The 19789-nt window shown below is 46.7% G+C and overlaps 1 protein-coding gene across 1 annotated transcript in view; it reads right to left on the bottom strand.

The window, feature by feature from the left end:
* The window catches only part of ATP2C1 (ATPase secretory pathway Ca2+ transporting 1), a 96839-nt gene extending 90486 nt beyond the window's left edge, over positions 1 to 6353 (bottom strand). The window contains exon 1 of the mRNA XM_038759936.1: positions 6257 to 6353. Within this exon, the coding sequence (XP_038615864.1) occupies positions 6257 to 6262 (6 nt within the window). The 5' untranslated portion in view covers positions 6263 to 6353. The remainder of the gene's footprint in view (positions 1 to 6256) is intronic.
* Positions 6354 to 19789: the final 13436 nt, after the last annotated feature.

The raw sequence follows: 19789 nt of genomic DNA, 5'->3' as shown, positions 1-19789 counted from the left end.
TATTGTACTCTCCCAAACTGCTTTGTCCAGTGCTCTGAACACCATAAGAACTCAATGAATATGAGTTAGTAATAAGAACTGGGATAATGATACCTGATCATTACCTGTATATATGTATATATGTCTGTACATATTTATTACTCTATTTATTTATTTTACTTGTACATATCTATTCTATTTATTTTATTTTGTTAGTATGTTTGGTTTTGTTCTCTGTCTCCCCCTTTTAGACTGTGAGCCCACTGTTGGGTAAGGACTGTCTCTATATGTTGCCAACTTGTACTTCCCAAGCGCTTAGTACAGTGCTCTGCACACAGTAAGAGCTCAATAAATACGATTGATTGATCACTGGTAGGGGAAGGCTTGTTGGAGGGTGTGGGATTTTACGAGGACTTTGAAGGTGGGCAAGGCTGAGAAGGTGGAAGGGCTTGAAGGGAGAGGGAAGAGGGGCACCTTACCATCAATAAGACACATTTTCCCAGAAAACGTGATGGGTTGTATTAAAGCACTTTAATTCACTTTCTCACTCAGCCAGATGCTGCAATTCTAGATGGCCGCACCAGTCATGGGAAGAAGCACTGAAGATACAATAGCCAAAATAGTCAATGAGTGTGGGGAAGAGTCCCACTGAGTAACGGTGACCTGTCAGTGTGGATGAGTCCCATGTTTTACATCTACAATATCCGAAAATGAAGAAATTAGCACCGGCTTCCAGCTGTCGGACACACTCAAGATACACTTCGGCCGCTGGGCAAACCAAGACTAAAAATACCTCAGCTCTCTGATTCAGAGTTTCGAGCTAGTCCTGAGAGAACCACGATGGAGAGAGTATTCTATGAGCAGCGCTTAGTACAGTGCTCTGCACGCAGTAAATGCTCAATAAATACGATTGAATAAATGAACACAACTCGTTTCCTCATTTCTAACACTAATGCACTGCTGCTACCCCCTTAAACGCTTACGTGCCCCAACTCCTGAAATTCTTCACCTTTGGCTGAAAAGTTCAATCAGTGAGGAAGAAGTCAGATGGCAAATAAGAAGGGAGGACAGGTTGAACTGCTCTGTGAACCTGTCGACTAAGAATATGAGGTAAAGGGACTTGAAATGACGTTCTTTGTTTAGATGTCATAAGCATGCAACAACCAGTTTGTTCTCTTCAGTACACGAAATACTGAAAATGAGCCTAACTACTTTTGCACACTACTGTATTTACACAAATAAGTTATCCATGCTAGTACATGGTCTTTCACATACTATTTAAAAATATTTTTTTTTAAATACAATATCAAAGGCCAAAAATCATTTCATGCTTGACGGCAAAATGTACATTTTCACAGCTAGGAAAAAACAAGGCAGCTTTTAACTCTCCTGCAGTTCAACATTTAATATTTGAGAGAACGCGACCCCCAAAAGTTATCATTCACAAACATCTTTTACGGTCATTTGATCACATCACATTTCATATGTGTAATCTATACACCCCAACTATTTTGAAGAGACTCCTATTTAAAACACATTCGTTCATATTTACTGAGCGCTTACTGCGTGCAGAGCACTGTCCTAAGTGCTTGGGAGAGTACAACACAGCAACAGACACATCCCCCGCCCACCAAAAGCTTACAATCCCATTCTGTAAATCACTGAATGGAAAATGAATTAGAAAGGAGCCAGAGTTCACCTGCAACTCTGCAACCAAAGCAACACCAAAGCCACCACTGATGGATAAATCCCAATTTACATGATAGTCACTACCTTGATTCACCAAGTCCCGTCCATTTGTGTGAAAAAGACACAAATCGTAGATGGGGCCAGCTTTGTTTCTTTTAAAAAATAACTACCATGTTGTAATTACCGACCGCACGCATCAGGCACCCGACTGAATCCAATCCTAAATTACAAGTCACCACAACAGACGTCCACGATAACGATCTGAATTGGCTCAGAGGGCAAAGATCCAAATATACTTCCTTTTATCGCCCCCACGCCTGCGCTCGGAAAGCAGTATATAATCGATGCGACTGCAAAACATCAAAACATCATCCCACGTAATCCACTTCGAAATAAGGGCGAAACCTCAAGCCAACATCTCACCTCTCGGGACCGGCAAATGATCGTCTTGCGTCTCTGTTGTTCAAGAACCGGAGGTAAAAAATCTTTTATAATCTGCCTAGCCTTGCCCCAATTAAGGTCGGAGTAAATTGGAGAGAACCACGCCTTGCTGGGAATGTGCGATTTTCTGCTGAATTCTGGGTGCGGGTCCGTGCGGTTTTCTGCTGAATTTTAGGTTGCGGGTAGGGGCGGTTTTCTGCTGAATTTTGGTGCCCTGAGAGTCGGACAGTAAAACTGGAGCTTCATAAAAGCTCTTCTAAAATCGGAGCCTTCCAATAAACTAGGATTTACAGGCCTTGTAAAAAGGCCAGGCGGACACCGCCTCCATTCAATCAATCATTGTATTTATTGAGCGCTTACTGTGTGCAGAGCACTGTACTAAGCGCTTGAGAAGTACAAGTTCATTCATTCAATCGTATTTATTGAGCGCTTACCGTATGCAGAGCACTGTACTAAGCGCTTGGGAAGTCCAAGTTGACAACATATAGAGACGGTCCCTACCTCAACAGTGGGTTCACAGTTTAGAAAAGGGAGACAGACAACAAAACAAAACATATTAACAGAATAAAATAAATAGAATATGTACAATAAATAGAGTAATAAATATGTACAAACATATATACAGGTGCTGTGGGGAAGGGAAGGGGGAGAGGAAAGAGGGGGCTCAGTCTGGGAAGGCCTCCAAGGCCTCCAGAGATATAGATGAAATTATTCAATATTAGATGCCGCCCGACAAGCTCGCATCCCGGTCATCCATTCATTCAATCGTATATATTGAGCGCTTACCATATGCAGAGCACTGTACTAAGCGCTCGGAAAGTCCAATTGGGTCCGTACTGACCGTCGGGGCGTCCCGGATTTTCCACGATTCCGTGCTCCCTGAATGAACCCGCTTCCCCTCTGACTGGGTTGCTTAAGAGGCGGGTGCCAGGGGCGCGATGTTGCGCGGTGCGTTCGCCCACCGGGACGATCTGGTGCCCCCGAATGCCACCCTCGTCCCCAGGGCCTTGTCCCCCGCACAAATCCCACGCCTGCAAATTCATTCACTCACACAATTGTATTGAATAATGATGATCTGAGCGCTTACTAGGTGTGGAGCACTGTTCTAAGCGCTGAGTATTCATTCATTCAATCGTATTTCTTGAGCGCTTACTGTGTGCAGAGCACTGTACGAGGCGCTTGGGAAGTCCAAGTTGGCAACATCTAGAGACGGTCCCTACCCAACAGCGGGCTCACGGTCTAGAGAAGCAGCGTGGCTCCGGACTTTGGAGTCAGAGGTCATGGGTTCAAGTCCCGCCTCTGCCAATTGTCAGCTGTGTGACTTTGGGCAAGTCACTTCACTTCTCTGCGCCTCAGTTCCCTCATCTGTAAAATGAGGGTTAAGACTGTGAGCGCCCCGTGGGACAACCTGATCACCTTGTAATCTCCCCAGCGCTTAGAACAGTGCTTTGCACATAGTAAGTGCTTAAATGCCATTATTATTATTATTATTATTATTAGAAGGGGGAGACAGACAACAAAACAAAATATTAACAAAATAAAATAGAGTAAATATGTACAAGTAAAATAAATAGAGTAATAAATACGTAAATAAATTCGTTCCATCGCATTTACCGAGCACAGACTGTGTGCTGAACACTGTCCTAAGCGCTGGGCATTCATTCATTCAATCGTATTGAATAATGATGATGGCATTTGCTAAGCGCTTACTAGGTGCGGAGCACTGTTCTAAGCGCTGAGTATTCATTCATTCCATCGTATTTACCGAGTGCTGACTGTGTGCTGAACACTGTCCTAAGCGCTGGGCATTCATTCACTCAGTCATGTTGAATAATGATGATGGCATTTGCTAAGTGCTTACTAGGTGCAGAGCACTGTTCTAAGCGCTGAGTATTCATTCATTCATCCCATCGTATTTACCGAGCCCTGACTGTGTGCTGATCACTGTCCTAAGCGCTGGGCATTCATTCATTCAATCGTATTGAATAATGATGATGGCATTTGCTAAGCACTTACTAGGTGCAGAGCACTGTTCTAAGCAATGAGTATTCATTCCATCATATTTACTGAGTGCTGACTGTGTACTGAGCACTGTCCTAAGCGCTGGGCATTCATTCACTCAATCGTACTGATTAATGATGATGGCATTTGCTAAGTGCTTACTAGGTGCAGAGCACTGTTCTAAGCAATGAGTATTCATTCCATCATATTTACTGAGCACTGACTGTGCGCGGAACACTGTCCTAAGCACTGGACATTCATTCACTCAATCGTATTGAATAATGATGGCATTTGCTAAGCGCTTACTATGTGCGGAGCACTGTTCTAAACGTTGAGTATTCATTCATTCATTCCATCATATTTACCGAGCGCTGACTGTGTGCTGAACACTGTCCTAAGCGCTGGGCATTCATTCATTCAATCGTATTGAATAATGATGATGGCATTTGCTAAGCGCTTACTAGGTGCGGAGCACTGTTCTAAGCAATGAGTATTCATTCCATCATATTTACGGACCACAGACTGTGTGCTGAACACTGTCCTAAGCGCTGGGCATTCATTCACTCAATCGTACTGAATAATGATGATGGCAATTGTTAAGAACTTACTAGGTGCAGAGCACTGTTCTAAGTGCTGAGTATTCATTCATTCATTCCGTTGTATTTACTTAGCGCTGACTGTGTGCTGAGCACTGTCCTAAGCGCTGGGCATTCATTCACTCAATCGTATTGAATAATGATGATGGCATTTGCTAAGGGCTTACTAGGTGCGGAGCACTGTTCTAAGCGCTGAGTATTCATTCACTCAATCGTACTGAATAATGATGATGGCATTTGCTAAGGGCTTACTAGGTGCGGAGCACTGTTCTAAGCGCTGAGTATTCATTCACTCAATCGTACTGAATAATGATGATGGCATTTGCTAAGCGCTTACTAGGTGTGGAGCACTGTTCTAAGCGCTGAGTATTCATTCATTCATTCCATCGTATTAGCGCTGACTGTGTGCTGAGCACTGTTCTAGGCGCTGAGTATTCATTCACTCAATCGTACTGAATAATGATGATGGCGATTGCTAAGCGCTTACTAGGTGCAGAGCACTGTTCTAAGCACTGAGTATTCATTCATTCAATCGTACTGAATAATGATGATGGCAATTGCTAAGCGCTTACTAGGTGTGGAGCACTGTTCTAGGCACTGAGTATTCATTCATTCATTCCATCGTATTAGCGCTGACTGTGTGCTGAGCACTGTCCTAAGCGCTGGGCATTCATTCACTCAATCGTACTGAATAATGATGATGGCGATTGCTAAGCGCTTACTAGGTGCGGAGCACTGTTCTAAGCGCTGAGTATTCATTCATCCCATCGTATTTACTGAGTGCTGTGTGCTGAGCACTGTCCTAAGCGCTCGGGAAGTCCAATTCGGCAACAGTGCCAGTCCCTACCCAACAATGGGGTCCCAGGCTAGAAAGGGGGGCCCTGAGCACTGTGCTAAGCGCTCGGAAAGGCCAATTCGGCAACAGAGCCGGTCCCTACCCAACAATGGGGTCCCAGGCTAGAAGGGGGAGACCTGAGCACTGTGCTAAGCGCTCGTAAAGGCCAATTCGGCAACAGAGCCGGTCCCTACCCAACAGTGGGGTCCCAGGCTAGAAGTGGGAGACCTGAACACTGTGCTAAGCGCTAGCAAAGTCCAATTTGGCAACAGTACCGGTCCCTACCCAACAATGGGGTCCCAGGCTAGAAGTGGGAGACCTGAGCACTGTGCTAAGCGCTCGGAACGTCCAATTCGGCAACGGTGCCGGTCCCTGCCCAACAACGGGCTCGCAGGCTAGAAGGGGGGGGCCTGAGCACTGCGCTAAGCGCTCGGAGAGTCCAATTTGGCAACAGAGCCGGTCCCTACCCAACAACGGGCTCCCAGGCTAGAAAGGGGAGCCCTGGGCACTGTACTAAGCGTTCGGAAAGTCCAATAAGGGCCCCACGGCGGGCTCACGGTCTTCGGGGTGGGGGGGGGGGGGAGCCGGATGACAAAACAAGCAGACAAGCCCGAGGGGCAGGCCACACGCCCTCGTCGGGAAAGCGGGGACCCCCCCCCCCCGGGTGGGGGGGCGGAGAGAGGGAGGGAGGGAGGGGGGGTGGGGAGGGGGTTACCTTCATTTTCCATCGAAAATGCGCTGGGGTGGGCGGCCGGACCAGCCCCCGGGGTCGCAGCGACAGGAGGAGCAGGAGGAGGGAGGAGGAGGGAGGGAGGGAGGGAGGGAGGAGCCGGAGAGGGGAGAAAGAGGAGCAGGAGGAGGAGGGGGGGGGGGACAAAGGGGAAGGGGAGGGGGAGGAGGAAGAGGAGGATCGGGAGGAGGGGCGGGGATCGGGGGGAGGAGGAGGAAGGGGAAGGAGGAGGAGGATTAGGAGGAGGGGCGAGGATCGGGGGGAGGAGGAGGGGGAAGAGAAGGAGGATGAAAAGGAGGAGGATGGGGAAGAGAAGGAGGAGGAGGATGGGGAAGAGGAGGAGGAGGAGGATGGGGAAGAGGAGGAGGAGGAGGATGGGGAAGAGGAGGAGGAGAAAGAGGAGGAGGAGGAGAAAGGGGAAGAGGAGGAGGAGGAAGAGAAAGGGGAAGAGGATGGGGAAGAGAAGGAGGAGAAAGGGGAAGGGGAAGAGAAGGAGGAGAAAGGGGAGGAGGAGGAGGAGGATGGGGAAGAGAAGAAGGAGGAGGATGGGGAAGAGAAGAAGGAGGAGGATGGGGAAGAGGAGGAGGAGGAGGATGGGGAAGAGGAGGAGGAGGAGGAGGATGGGGAAGAGGAGGAGGAGGAGGAGGATGGGGAAGAGGAGGAGGAGGAGGAGGATGGGGAAGAGGAGGAGGAGGAGGAGGAGGATGGGGAAGAGGAGGAGGAGGAGGAGGAGGATGGGGAAGAGGAGGAGGAGGATGGGGAAGAGGAGGATGGGGAAGAGGAGGAGGAGGATGGGGAAGAGAAAGGGGAGGAGGAGGAGGAAGGGGAAGAGGAGGAGGAGGAGGAGGAAGGGGAAGAGGTGGAGGAGGAGAGGGGGAGGAAGAAGGGGAAGAGAAGAAGGAGGAAGGGGGAGGAGAAGGAGAAGAATCAGGAGGAGAAGGAGGGAGGAGGCGGGAGGATCAGGGGGAGGAAGAGGAGAAGGGGTCCCTGGCTGCCCCTCCCTCCCGTCCCCAGCCGCACAGGCCCGGGGCTGTGCCCACCACGACGACCACCACCACTACCACCACCACCACCACCACCGGCAGCAGCAGGAGGAGGAGGAGGAGCGGGAGGAGCAGGAGGAGGCGGCGGCAGCATCTGCAACAGAAACGGGGAGATGCATCGCTGGCGTGGAGAGGGCCGTGCCTCGACACCCCCATCGCGCCCGTCCACTCTCCCCAGGGCACGGGCACACATACACACACACACACACACACACACACACACACCCACTCACTCCCACTCCGGCAGTCACTCAGTCATCCCATCATCTTGATGGAGCGCTGACTGTGTGGGAAGTCCAGTTGGGCAACAGAGAGGATCCTGACCCAACCGCGCAGCCGCGCCCGGGAGGGGGAGGCCCCCGGCGCTTAAAATAATAAGAATGATGGCATTTATTAAGCACTTACTATGTGCCAAGCACTGTTCTAAGCGCTGGGGAGGTGACAAGGTGATCAGGTTGTCCCATGGGGGGCTCACAGTCCTAACCCCCATTTTCCAGATGAGGGAACTGAGGCCCAGAGAAGTGAAGTGACAGGCCCAGAGAAGTGAAGTGACTTGCCCAAAGTCACACAGCTGACAGTTGGCGGAGTCGGGATTTGAACCCATGACCTCTGACTCCAAAGCCCGGGCTCTTTCCAGTGAGCCAGTGCTCAGCGCTTAATACAGTGCTGGGCACATAAGACCAATAATAGTAATGGCATTTGTTAAGCGCTTACTGTGGGCCAAGCACTGTTCTAAGCGTGGGTTCGAATCCTGACTCTGCCCCTTGTCTGCTGTGTGACCTTGGGCAAGTCACTTCACTGGGCCTCAGTGACCTCATCTGGAAAATGGGGTGAAGACTGTCAGCCCCACGGGGGACAGCCTGATCACCTTGGATCCCCCCCCCATTCGTTCATTCCATCGTACTTATTGAGCGCTGGCTGTGTGTGGAGCACTGTCCTATTCGGCAACAGAGACGGTCCCAACCCCACAACGGGCTCACAGTCTAGAAGGATAATAATAATAATAATAATAATAATAATAATAATAATAATAATAATAATGGCATTTGTTCATTCATCCAGTCCTATTTAGTGAGCACTGACTGTGTGCAGAGCACTGCCCTAAGTGCTCGCGAAGTACAAATCGGCAAGAGAGAGACAGTCCTGACCCCACAACGGGCTCACGGTCTAGAAGGATGATAATAAAATAATAATAATAATAATAATAATAATAATAATAATAGCATTTGTTCATTCATTCAGTCGTATTTATTGAGCACTGACTGTGTGCAGAGCACTGCCCTAAGTGCTCAGGAAGTACAAATCGGCAAGAGACAGTCCCGACCCCACAACGGGCTCACAAGTCTAGAAGGATAATAATAATAATAATAATAGTAATGGCATTTATTCATTCATTCAGTCCTATTTATTGAGCACTGACTGTGTGCAGAGCACTGCCCTAAGCGCTCAGGAAGTACAAATCAGCAACTGAGACAGTCCCGACCCCACAACGGGCTCACAGTCTAGAAGATTAATAATAGAAAGGAGAAGCAGCGTGGCTCAGTGGAAAGAGCCCGGGCCTTGGAGTCAGAGGTCATGGGTTCAAATCCCGGCTCCGCCACTTGTCAGCTGTGTGACTTTGGGCAAGTCACTTCACTTCTCTAGGCCTCAGTTCCCTCATCTGTAAAATGGGGATAAAGACTGGGAGCCCTACGTGGGACAACCTGATCGCCTTGTAACCTCCCCAGCGCTTAGAACAGTGCTTTGCACATAGTAATCGCTTAATAAATGCTACCATTATTATTAGTATTATTAATAATAATGAAGATGGCATTTGCTCATTCATTCAATCGCAGTTATTGAGCACTGACTGTGTGCAGAGCACTGTCCTAAGCGCTCGGGAAGTACAAATCGGCAGATAGAGAAGGTCCCTGCCCCACAACGGGCTCACAGTCTAGAAGATTAATAATAATAATAATAATAATAATAATAATAATAGCATTTGTTCATTCATTCAATTGCACTTATTGAGCGCTGACTGTGTGCAGAGCACTGGACTAAGCGCTCGGGAAGTACAAATCGGCAACAGATAGAGAAGGTCCCTGCCCCACAACGGGCTCACAGTCTAGAAGATTAATGATAATAATAATAATAGCATTTGTTTATTCATTCAATTGCACTTATTGAGCACAGAGCACTGGACTAAGCGCTTGGGAAGCCCAATTCGGCAACAGAGACGGTCCCAACCCCACAATGGGCTTCCAGTCTTGAAGGAGGGAGGCAGACAACAAAACTAAACAAGTACACAGTGCTTAGAACAGTGCGCTTAACAAATACCATCATTATTATTATTATTATTACAAGGCGATCAGTTGTCCCAAGTGGGGGCTCCCAGTCTCAATCCCCACTTTCCGGATGAGGTCACTGAGGCCCAGAGCAGTGACGATTTATTACTCTATTTATTTTACTTGTGCGTATTTCCTATTCTATTTATTTTATTTTGTTAATATATTTTGTCTTGTTGTCTGTCTCCCCCTTCTAGACTGTGAGCCCGCTGTTGGGTAGGGTCTGTCTATGTTGCCGACTTGGACTTCCCAAGCGCTTAGTACATTGCTCTGCACACAGTCAGCCCTCAATAAATACGATTGAATGAATAAATGAATGGTTAAGACTTTACTTCTATTTATTCTGACGACTTGACACCCGTCCACGTTTTGTTTTGTTGTCCGTCTCCCCCTTCTAGACTGTGAGCCCATTGTTGGGTAGGCTCTATATGCTGCCAACTTGTACTTCCCAAAGCGCTTAGTACAGTGCTCTACACACAGTAAGCGCTCAATAAATACAACTGAATGAATGACTGACTTTACTTCTATTTATTCTGATGACTTGACACCTGTCCACATGTTCTGTTTTGTTGTCCGTCACCCCCTTCCAGACTGTGAGCCCGCTGTTGGGTAGGGACCATCTCTAGATGTTGCTGATTTGTCCTTCCCAAGCGCTTAGTCCAGTGCTCTGCACACAGTAAGCGCTCAATAAATACGACTGAATGAATGAATAAACATCTCCCCCTTCTAGACTGTGAACCCGCTGTTGGGTAGGGACCGTCTGTGTTGCCAACCTGTCCTTCCCAAGCGCTTAGTACAGTGCTCTGCACACAGTCAGCGCTCAATACATACGAATGAATGAATGAATGTCTCCCCCTTTTAGACTGTGAGCCCGCTGTTGGGTAGGGACCGCCTCTAGATTTTGCCAGCTTGTACTTCCAAAGCGCTTAGTACAGTGCTCGGCACATAGTAAGCGCTCAATACGTAGATTGAATGAATGAATGCCTCCCCCTTCTAGCCTGTGAGCCCGCTGTTGGGTAGGGACCGTCTCTACATGTTGCCGGCCTGTCCTTCCCAAGCGCTCAGTACAGTGCTCTGCACACAGGAAGCGCTCAATAAATACGATGGAATGAACGAATGAATGAAGCGACGTACCCAAGGTCACGCGGCAGACAAGGGGCGGGGCCGGGATTCGAACCCACGACCTCTGGGGTTCTTTTCCACTAGGCCCTGCTGCTGCTATCAACAAACACTATGATTATTATTATTATTATTATGATTACTGGCCCTGCTGCTGCTATTAACAAACACTATGATTATTATTATTATTATTATTATGATTACTGGCCCTGCTGCTGATATTAACAAACACTATGATTATTATTATTATTATTATTATTATCACTACTATGATTATTGCTCCCGCCCCCCCCCTTCCATCCGGGGCCCGGCCGGTCCCTCCCGCCCCTCCCCCCCCCCGGCGCGCGCGCCCGCGAGACCCGGCCCTTCCGGGCGCGCGCCCGCCGCCCCCTCCCCCACTCACCCGAGGGCGGCCCGAGGAGGGGCGGGGGGGCGGGCGCGCGCCCGGGCGCGTGCACCCCGCGCGCGGGAAAAGCGGGCGCCCGCGAGCTCGCGTCCGCGGAGGGGGCGTGGCCTGTCACGCCGGCCCCGCCCCCCTTTGCGCATGCGCGCGCTCTTTTTTTTCCCCACCACCAGTTCCGGCAAGGGATGCCGGAAGTGACGTCGCGGGCGCGAGGGCTCCCCTCAGGACCGCCCAGCCGGGGAGGGAGGTGATATGTCGTTCGTTCATTCTTTCATTCATCCATCCATCCATTCTTTCATTCATTAATTCATCCATCCATCCTTTCTTTCATTCATTCATTCATTCATCCATCCATTCTTTCATTCATTCATCCATCCATTCTTTCATTCATTCATTCATCCATCCTTTCATTCATTCATCCATCCATCCATTCTTTCATTCATTCATCCATCCATTCTTTCATTCATTCATTCATCCATCCATTCTTTCATTCATCCATCCATTCTTTCATTCATTCATTCATCCATCCATCCATCCATTCTTTCATTCATCCATCCATCCATCCATTCTTTCATTCATTCATTCATCCATCCATTCTTTCATTCATTCATTCATCCATCCATCCTTTCATTCATTCATTCATCCATCCATCCTTTCATTCATTCATTCATTCATCATCCATCCTTTCATTCATTCATCCATCCTTTCATTCATTCATCCATCCTTTCATTCATTCATCCATTCATTCATCCATCCATCATCATCAATTGTATTTATTGAGCGCTTACTGTGTGCAGAGCACTGTACTAAGCGCTTGGGAAGTACAAGTTGGCAACATATGGAGACGGTCCCTACCCAACAGTGGGCTCACAGTCTAAAAGAGTTTAATCACTTTAAAGTTAAAAATTTTACAATTCTGCGCTATTAATGCAAATATTTAAACCCAATAATATATTTTTATTATATCAGTAACAATAAAATATATTATAATATAAATATAATTATAATAATATTATGATATATAACTATTTAATATAATAATATATAACTATTTAATATAATATTATAATATATAATTATAACATTATAATATATTATAATTATATAAGTATATTATATTTTATTAATATATTTTATTCTATTTATATTGTATCATCCATCCATTCTTTCATCCATCCATTCACTCATCCATCCATTCATCCATCCATCCATTCTTTCATCCATCCATCCATTCTTTCATTCATCCATCCATCCATTCTTTCATCCATCCATTCAAGCAGCGTGGCTCATTGGAAAGAGCCCGGGCTTTGGAGTCAGAGGTCATGGGTTCAAATACCAGCCCTGCCACTTGTCAACTGCGTGACTTTGGGCAAGTCAGTTCACTTCTCTGGGCCTCAGTTCCCTCATCTGTAAAATGGGGATGAAAACTGTGAGTCCCCCCACCGTGGGACAACCTAATCACCTTGTAAACTACCCAGCACTTAGAATAGTGCTTTGCACATAGTAAGCGCTTAACAAATGCCATTATTATTATTATTATTATTCAATCATTCATTCAATCATATTTGAGCACCTCTTGTGTGCATTCATTCATTCCACCGTATTTATTGAGCACTTCCTGTATGCATTCATTCATTCATTCCATCATATTTACTGAGCACTTCCTGTGTGCAGAGCACTGTCCTAAACGCTTGGGAAGTCAGCAGAGAGAGGCAGTCCCAACCCCACAACAGGCTCACAGGCTAGAAGGGGGCTTAGCCGTGTGACTTTGGGCAAGTCATTTTACTTCTGTGGGCCTCAGTGACCTCATCGGTAAAATGGGGATGAAGCCTGGGAGCCCCATGGGGGACAACCTAATAATAATAATAATAATAATAATAATAATAAAGGAGGCATTTGTGAAGCACTTACTAGGGGCCAAACACTGTTCTGAGCGCTGGGGGAGATCAGGTTGTCCCACGTGGGGCTCACAGTCTTCATCCCCATTTTACAGATGAGGTCACTGAGGCCCAGAGAAGAATAATAATAATTGCATTTGTTAAGAGCTTCCTATGTGCTAAGCGCTGAGGAAGATACAAGGTATGAGATTGTCCCCCCGTGGGGCTCCCAGCCTTCATCCCCACTTTACAGATGAGATCACTGAGGCCCAGAGAATAATAATAACAATGGCATTTGTTAAGCGCTTACTATGTGCCATGCACTGTTCTAAGCACTAAGGAGGATACAAGGAGATCAGGTTGTCCCACATGGGGCTCCCAGTCTTCATCCCCATTTTACAGATGAGGGAACTGAGGCCCAGAGAAGTGAAGTGACTTGACCAAAGTCACACAGCTGACAAGTGGCAGAGCCAGGATTGGAACCCATGACCTCTGACTCCCAAGCCCGGGCTCTTGCCACTGAGCCATGCTGTACATAGTAAGCGCTTAAACAAATACCATCATTATTAATTATTATTATTATTATTATTGCCAACTCATGGGGCAACATGGCCAACTCAGGGGGCGAGCCCTGCCCGGCCCTTGCCTACGGACCCCATTCAGAGCCCATCTTCTAGACTGTGAGCCCACTGTGGGCTAGGGACCGTCTCTATATGTTGCTGATTTGTACTTCCCAAGCGCTTAGTACAGTGCTCTGCGCACAGTAAGCGCTCAATAAATACGACTGAATGAATGAATTCAGAGGAAAGCGTTTCCATCTGTGTCTAGGCTTCACCAACCCATTCAGACCCCTCTTCCCCTCTTTCCAAACATCAATCCCAGGCGGGAGCAGTCACTGTTATTTATGGGCCCAACCAGATTTAACTAAAGTCATTCATTCGTATTTATTGAGCGCTTACTGTGTGCAGAGCACTGTACTAAGCGCTTGGAAAGTACAATTCGGCAAGAGAATTGTTGGACAAGCTGGCTCAGGATCGCTTCCCTGTCATGGTTGCAGCCCCTCACTACCCGTTTCCAGAAGTGGGTGTTAAGCCTTTGGGCAACTAACTGCATAACGACTGTAATAATAGTAACGATGATGGTATTTGTTAAGCACTTACTATGTGCTAAGCACTGTGCTAAGCGCTGGTGGGAAACAAGGTAATCAGATCGTCCCACATGGGGCTCACAGTCTTCATCCCCATTTTACAGATGAGGTAACTGAGGCCTGCAGCACCTCACTACCTGTTTCCAGAAGTAGGCATTAAGCGTTTGAGCAACTAACTGCATAACGACTGTAATAATAATAACGATGATGGTATTTGTTAAGCGCTTACTACGTGCCAAGCACTGTTCTAAGCACTGGGGAGGGAAACAAGGTAATCAGATCGTCCCACATGGGGCTCACAGTCTTCATCCCCATTTTACAGATGAGGTAACTGAGGCCTGCAGCACCTCACTACCTGTTTCCAGAAGTAGGCATTAAGCATTTGAGCAACTAACTGCATAACGACTGTAATAATAATAACGATGATGGTATTTGTTAAGCGCTTACTACGTGCCAAGCACTGTTCTAAGCACTGGGGAGGGAAACAAGGTAATCAGATCGTCCCACATGGGGCTCACAGTCTTCATCCCCATTTTACAGATGAGGTAACTGAGGCCTGCAGCACCTCACTACCTGTTTCCAGAAGTAGGCATTAAGCATTTGAGCAACTAACTGCATAACGACTGTAATAATAATAACGATGATGGTATTTGTTAAGCGCTTACTACGTGCCAAGCACTGTTCTAAGCACTGGGGAGGGAAACAAGGTAATCAGATCGTCCCACATGGGGCTCACAGTCTTCATCCCCATTTTACAGATGAGGTAACTGAGGCCTGCAGCACCTCACTACCTGTTTCCAGAAGTAGGCATTAAGCATTTGAGCAACTAACTGCATAACGACTGTAATAATAATAACGATGATGGTATTTGTTAAGCGCTTACTACGTGCCAAGCACTGTTCTAAGCACTGGGGAGGGAAACAAGGTAATCAGATCGTCCCACACGGGGCTCACAGTCTTCATCCCCATTTTACAGATGAGGTAACCGAGGCCTGCAGCACCTCACTACCTGTTTCCAGAAGTAGGCATTAAGCGTTTGAGCAACTAACTGCATAACGACTGTAATAATAATAACGATGATGGTATTTGTTAAGCGCTTACTACGTGCCAAGCACTGTTCTAAGCACTGGGGAGGGAAACAAGGTAATCAGATCGTCCCACATGGGGCTCACAGTCTTCATCCCCATTTTACAGATGAGGTAACTGAGGCCTGCAGCACCTCACTACCTGTTTCCAGAAGTAGGCATTAAGCGTTTGAGCAACTAACTGCATAACGACTGTAATAATAATAATGATGATGGTATTTGTTAAGCGCTTACTACGTGCCAAGCACTGTTCTAAGCACTGGGGGGGAAACAAGGCAATCAGATCGTCCCACATGGGGCTCACAGTCTTCATCCCCATTTTACAGATGAGGTTACCGAGGACAGAGAAGTTAAGTGACTTTCCCGAAGTCCCGTGGCGGACAATTGGCGGAGCCGGGATTAGAACCCACGACCTCTGACTCCCAAGCCCGGGTTCTTGCCACTGAGCCACGCTGCTTCCCATGAAAGGTTGCTCCGGAGGGGAACAAAAAAGTGTGAATCACCAATTTGATCCTGGCCAGCGAGGAACGAATATTGAAAAAGACGCGCAACTTGGTCCGCGGAAAAGGGATGGATAGCGACACCTCCCACCCTGAAACAAAGACAGGAGGGCCAGGATTACCGTTGGCTAGCAAAACCATTCTGGGTGGGTGTCACTTCTAATGGAATTAAATTCCAAGTTTTTCCAGTCTTTGGACACGGGACTAGGCCCAACTGTACTGAGGAAGCCCAGGAACGCATCCACCAGAGGGCAGGAAGACATTTGCGGAGTGCATCCCTTCTAGAGAAAGAAATGCAGCAACAGCCTGGGTTTGGACCTCAACCCCACCTGTGGAGCCCTCCGTGTCCCCAGGAGAAGGGCTAAAACCTTGGCACCCAACAAGCAAGGAAACTGGTAGGTCACTCTCTAGTCGTTAAAACGTGAAAATCCCAAATGCACACAGCAACAGCCAGAGACACAGCGTAACAACCATTTCATCCCTCTCTTCCTTCCACCTACTTACCCCATGACACAGGAATGGGGCTTCACCCTCATCTCCATCTCCATCTCCATTCCATCCAAACTGCTACCCTGCTCATTCAAGCTCTCATCCTATCCCGTCTGGACTACTGCACCAGCCTTCTCTCTGATCTCCCATCCTCGTGTCTCTCTCCACTTCAATCCATACTTCATGCTGCTGCCCGGATTATCTTTGTCCAGAAACGCTCTGGGCATATTGCTCCCCTCCTCAAAAATCTCCAGTGGCTACCAATCAATCTGCGCATCAGGCAGAAACTCCTCACCCTGGGCTTCAAGGCTGTCCATCACCTCGCCCCCTCCTACCTCACCTCCCTTCTCTCCTTCTACTGCCCAGCCCACAACCTCCGCTCCTCCACCACTAATCTCCTCACTGTACCTCGTTCTCGCCTGTCCCGCCATCGACCCCCGGCCCACGTCATCCCCCGGGCCTGGAATGCCCTCCCTCTGCCCCTCCGCCAAGCTAGCTCTCTTCCTCCCTTCAAGGCCCTGCTGAGAGCTCACCTCCTCCAGGAGGCCTTCCCAGACTGAGCCCCTTCCTTTCTCTCCCCCTCGTCCCCCTCTCCATCCCCCCATCTTACCTCCTTCCCTTCCCCACAGCACCTGTATATATGTATATATGGTTGTACATATTTATTACTCTATTTATTTATTCATTTTACTTGTACATTTCTATCCTATTTAATTTTGTTGGTATGTTTGGTTCTGTTCTCTGTCTCCCCCTTTTAGACTGTGAGCCCACTGTTGGGTAGGGACTGTCTCTATATGTTGCCAATTTGTACTTCCCAAGCGCTTAGTGCAGTGCTCTGCACATAGTAAGCGCTCAATAAATACGATTGATTGATTGATCTCCATCTCCAGTTTCCACACTGAGTCATTTAAGTCTCATAATTTCTATCTGGGCAAGATCCATCAATATTATTATTATTATTATTATTATTATTATTATTATTATCATCATTGCACCCTCCCACACTCAGGTCTTTTAAAAGGGGGTGGGAGGAACCACATTTGGAAACCGTTTGGATAATGTGCCAAACAATCGAGTATTTCCCCGGAGAAATGCCTGTTCTCACACACAAAAAAAGGGCCTATACCCTCAGCACTCCTCTGAGTTCATCTTTCAACACATTTCACTAGGGAAACTTATGTAGTATCACTAGTTCTGTGTCTATATTCATTCGAGACTAGGATCTCTATATTTTTGTTCAAAGCTATTCATTCATTCAATCGTATTTATTGAGCGCTTACTGTGTGCGGAGCACTGTACTAAGCGCTTGGGAAGTACAAGTTGGCAACATATAGAGACGGTCCCTACCCAACAGTGGGCTCACAGTCTAGAAGGGGGAGACAGAGAACAAAACATATTAACAAAATAAAATAAATAGAATAAATGTATTTATTTATTTATTATTTAGAATAGAATAAGCTAGATTCCACTACACTTTTTCTCATAGTACAAAGGACTTCTTTTGCAGGATGACTTCAGTGCTTTAGTTCTGGGCAACATGTTTAATCCACCACATTGTTAAGAATGAAAACATGGAGCTCACTCTCCATTCCATAATACCACTGATGGATTTCATAGCACATAAAGCAGTTCATATAGGAGCAAAAGGATTTCTAGTCAAATAGTTAAATCCACATTAATATCCAGGCCCTTTGACTTGCTAGTACACTTCATATTTGAAGGCACCCTCTGTAGAACAAAATATCAGCTGAATATGTAAGGCAAATTGTGGTTAAACTGACTTGAAAAGGGTTTGTGCTAGTGAAGTTCTAAACAATACTTATAACAAAGAGTGACATACAAACAGTCATTGACATGTTAGAGTAATTGGGTATATGTTGCCAGGCAATTCTATTACTTTTTTCTTTGTAATTTACTTTGAAGCAGTGGAATTCTAGTTAGTCTTAGATTTTTAAAACCCACTAATATTTAGCTAAAAAAGCCTTAAGATATAAAAGCAGGATAATACCACTCATGTGACTAAACCTAAAACTGATTTCTCGTGGAATTTTGCGATCTAGCTGAATATTCTCCTGACTGAAAAGCCATTGCTCCTGTTGCCAAGAAACCCATTAGTTACTGTTTAGGAAAACAGTCATTTTCCACTCTTGTTTCTGCCTTTTCACATGAGCTACACCGACATGGAGGCTGCAGAGAGCAGAGCTCTGCCCCCTCCCAGACTGTACGGTGAAACAAATGATAGAGAAGGAAATGTTACCGAGTTGCCAAAGTCGAGATTGGTTTCTGAGAAAGAATAAAAAAGTTACCCTATCCTCAGGGGTGAAACGTGCACAAGGTAAGCTTCGTTGCAACTTGCTTGACAGCCGTCTTAATGAGTTAGGAGTTCCTCATCAGCCCTCTATTAATAATAATAATAATATTAATTAAGGTATTTGTTAAGTGCTTACTAAGTGCCAAGCATTGTTCTAAGCACTGGGGTAGATACGAGGTAATCAGGTTGCCCCACGTGGGGCTCACAGTCTTAATCCCCATTTTACAGATGAGGTAACAGGCACAGAGAAGTTAAATGGCTTTCTCAAGGTCACACAGCAGACAGGTGGCGGATCCGGGATTAGAACCCATGTCCTCTGACTCCCAAACCCATGCTCTTTCCACTAAGCCACGCTGCTTTTCAGCATCCCCTCTACTCCCCGAAACCTGGAAGAATCTGGAAGAATCTGAAAAGAATCTCTCCCCCTCATCCCCCGCTCCATCCCCCCATCTTACCACCTTCCCTTCCCCACAGCACCTGTATATATGTTTGTACATATTTATTACTCTATTTATTTTACTTGTACATATCTATTCTATTTATTTTATTTTGTTAGTATGGTTTTGTTTTCTGTCTCCCCCTTTTAGACTGTGAGCCCACTATTGGGTAGGGACTGTCTCTATATGTTGCCAACTTGTTCTTCCCAAGCGCTTCGTACAGTGCTCTGCATACAGTAAGCACTCAATAAATACGATTGATGATGATGAAAAACTCTCAGGAACAGAATTCATTTCATAGGTTGGTTTCTCTGGCTGTCGCTGGTTTTCCAGGTGAGTGATAGTTTATTTTTTGTCGGAAGAAATGTGCTAGAGGAGGAAGAAGAGCGCTGGCACCGTTAAAGCAATGCCATGGCTGTGGGCCTCTCAGGGTGGCCTGCTTGAGACAGCCAAACCTGCAGCATCACTCTGCCTCCACCTCCCCCACATGGCAACAGTGTTAAAGGAAGGGGCACCAGGAGGACAAAGAACCTCAGTCATATATTTACAATGGTCTTAATAGTCACATATTCCACTAGTGGTTACTTACTTTTGCTGCCTGAACAATAAGGTCTTTTAAGGACAACTTAGGAGGCAGAGCCATTACTGGATCAGACCAATAGTCTGTCTTTGACAGTGTCAGCAGGATTCTTGATGGGAAAAAAAAAAAATCACATGATAGTTGCCTACTCTGAAAACCATCTTGATGGTCAGGGGAGGGTCATCATCATCATCACATCATCC

The sequence above is a fragment of the Tachyglossus aculeatus genome, chromosome 2 (assembly GCF_015852505.1).
Source record: "Tachyglossus aculeatus isolate mTacAcu1 chromosome 2, mTacAcu1.pri, whole genome shotgun sequence".
Classification (NCBI taxonomy): Eukaryota; Metazoa; Chordata; class Mammalia; order Monotremata; family Tachyglossidae; genus Tachyglossus; species Tachyglossus aculeatus.
Note: the sequence above shows the minus strand (reverse complement) of the source record. Positions and strands in the feature narration are given on the sequence as shown.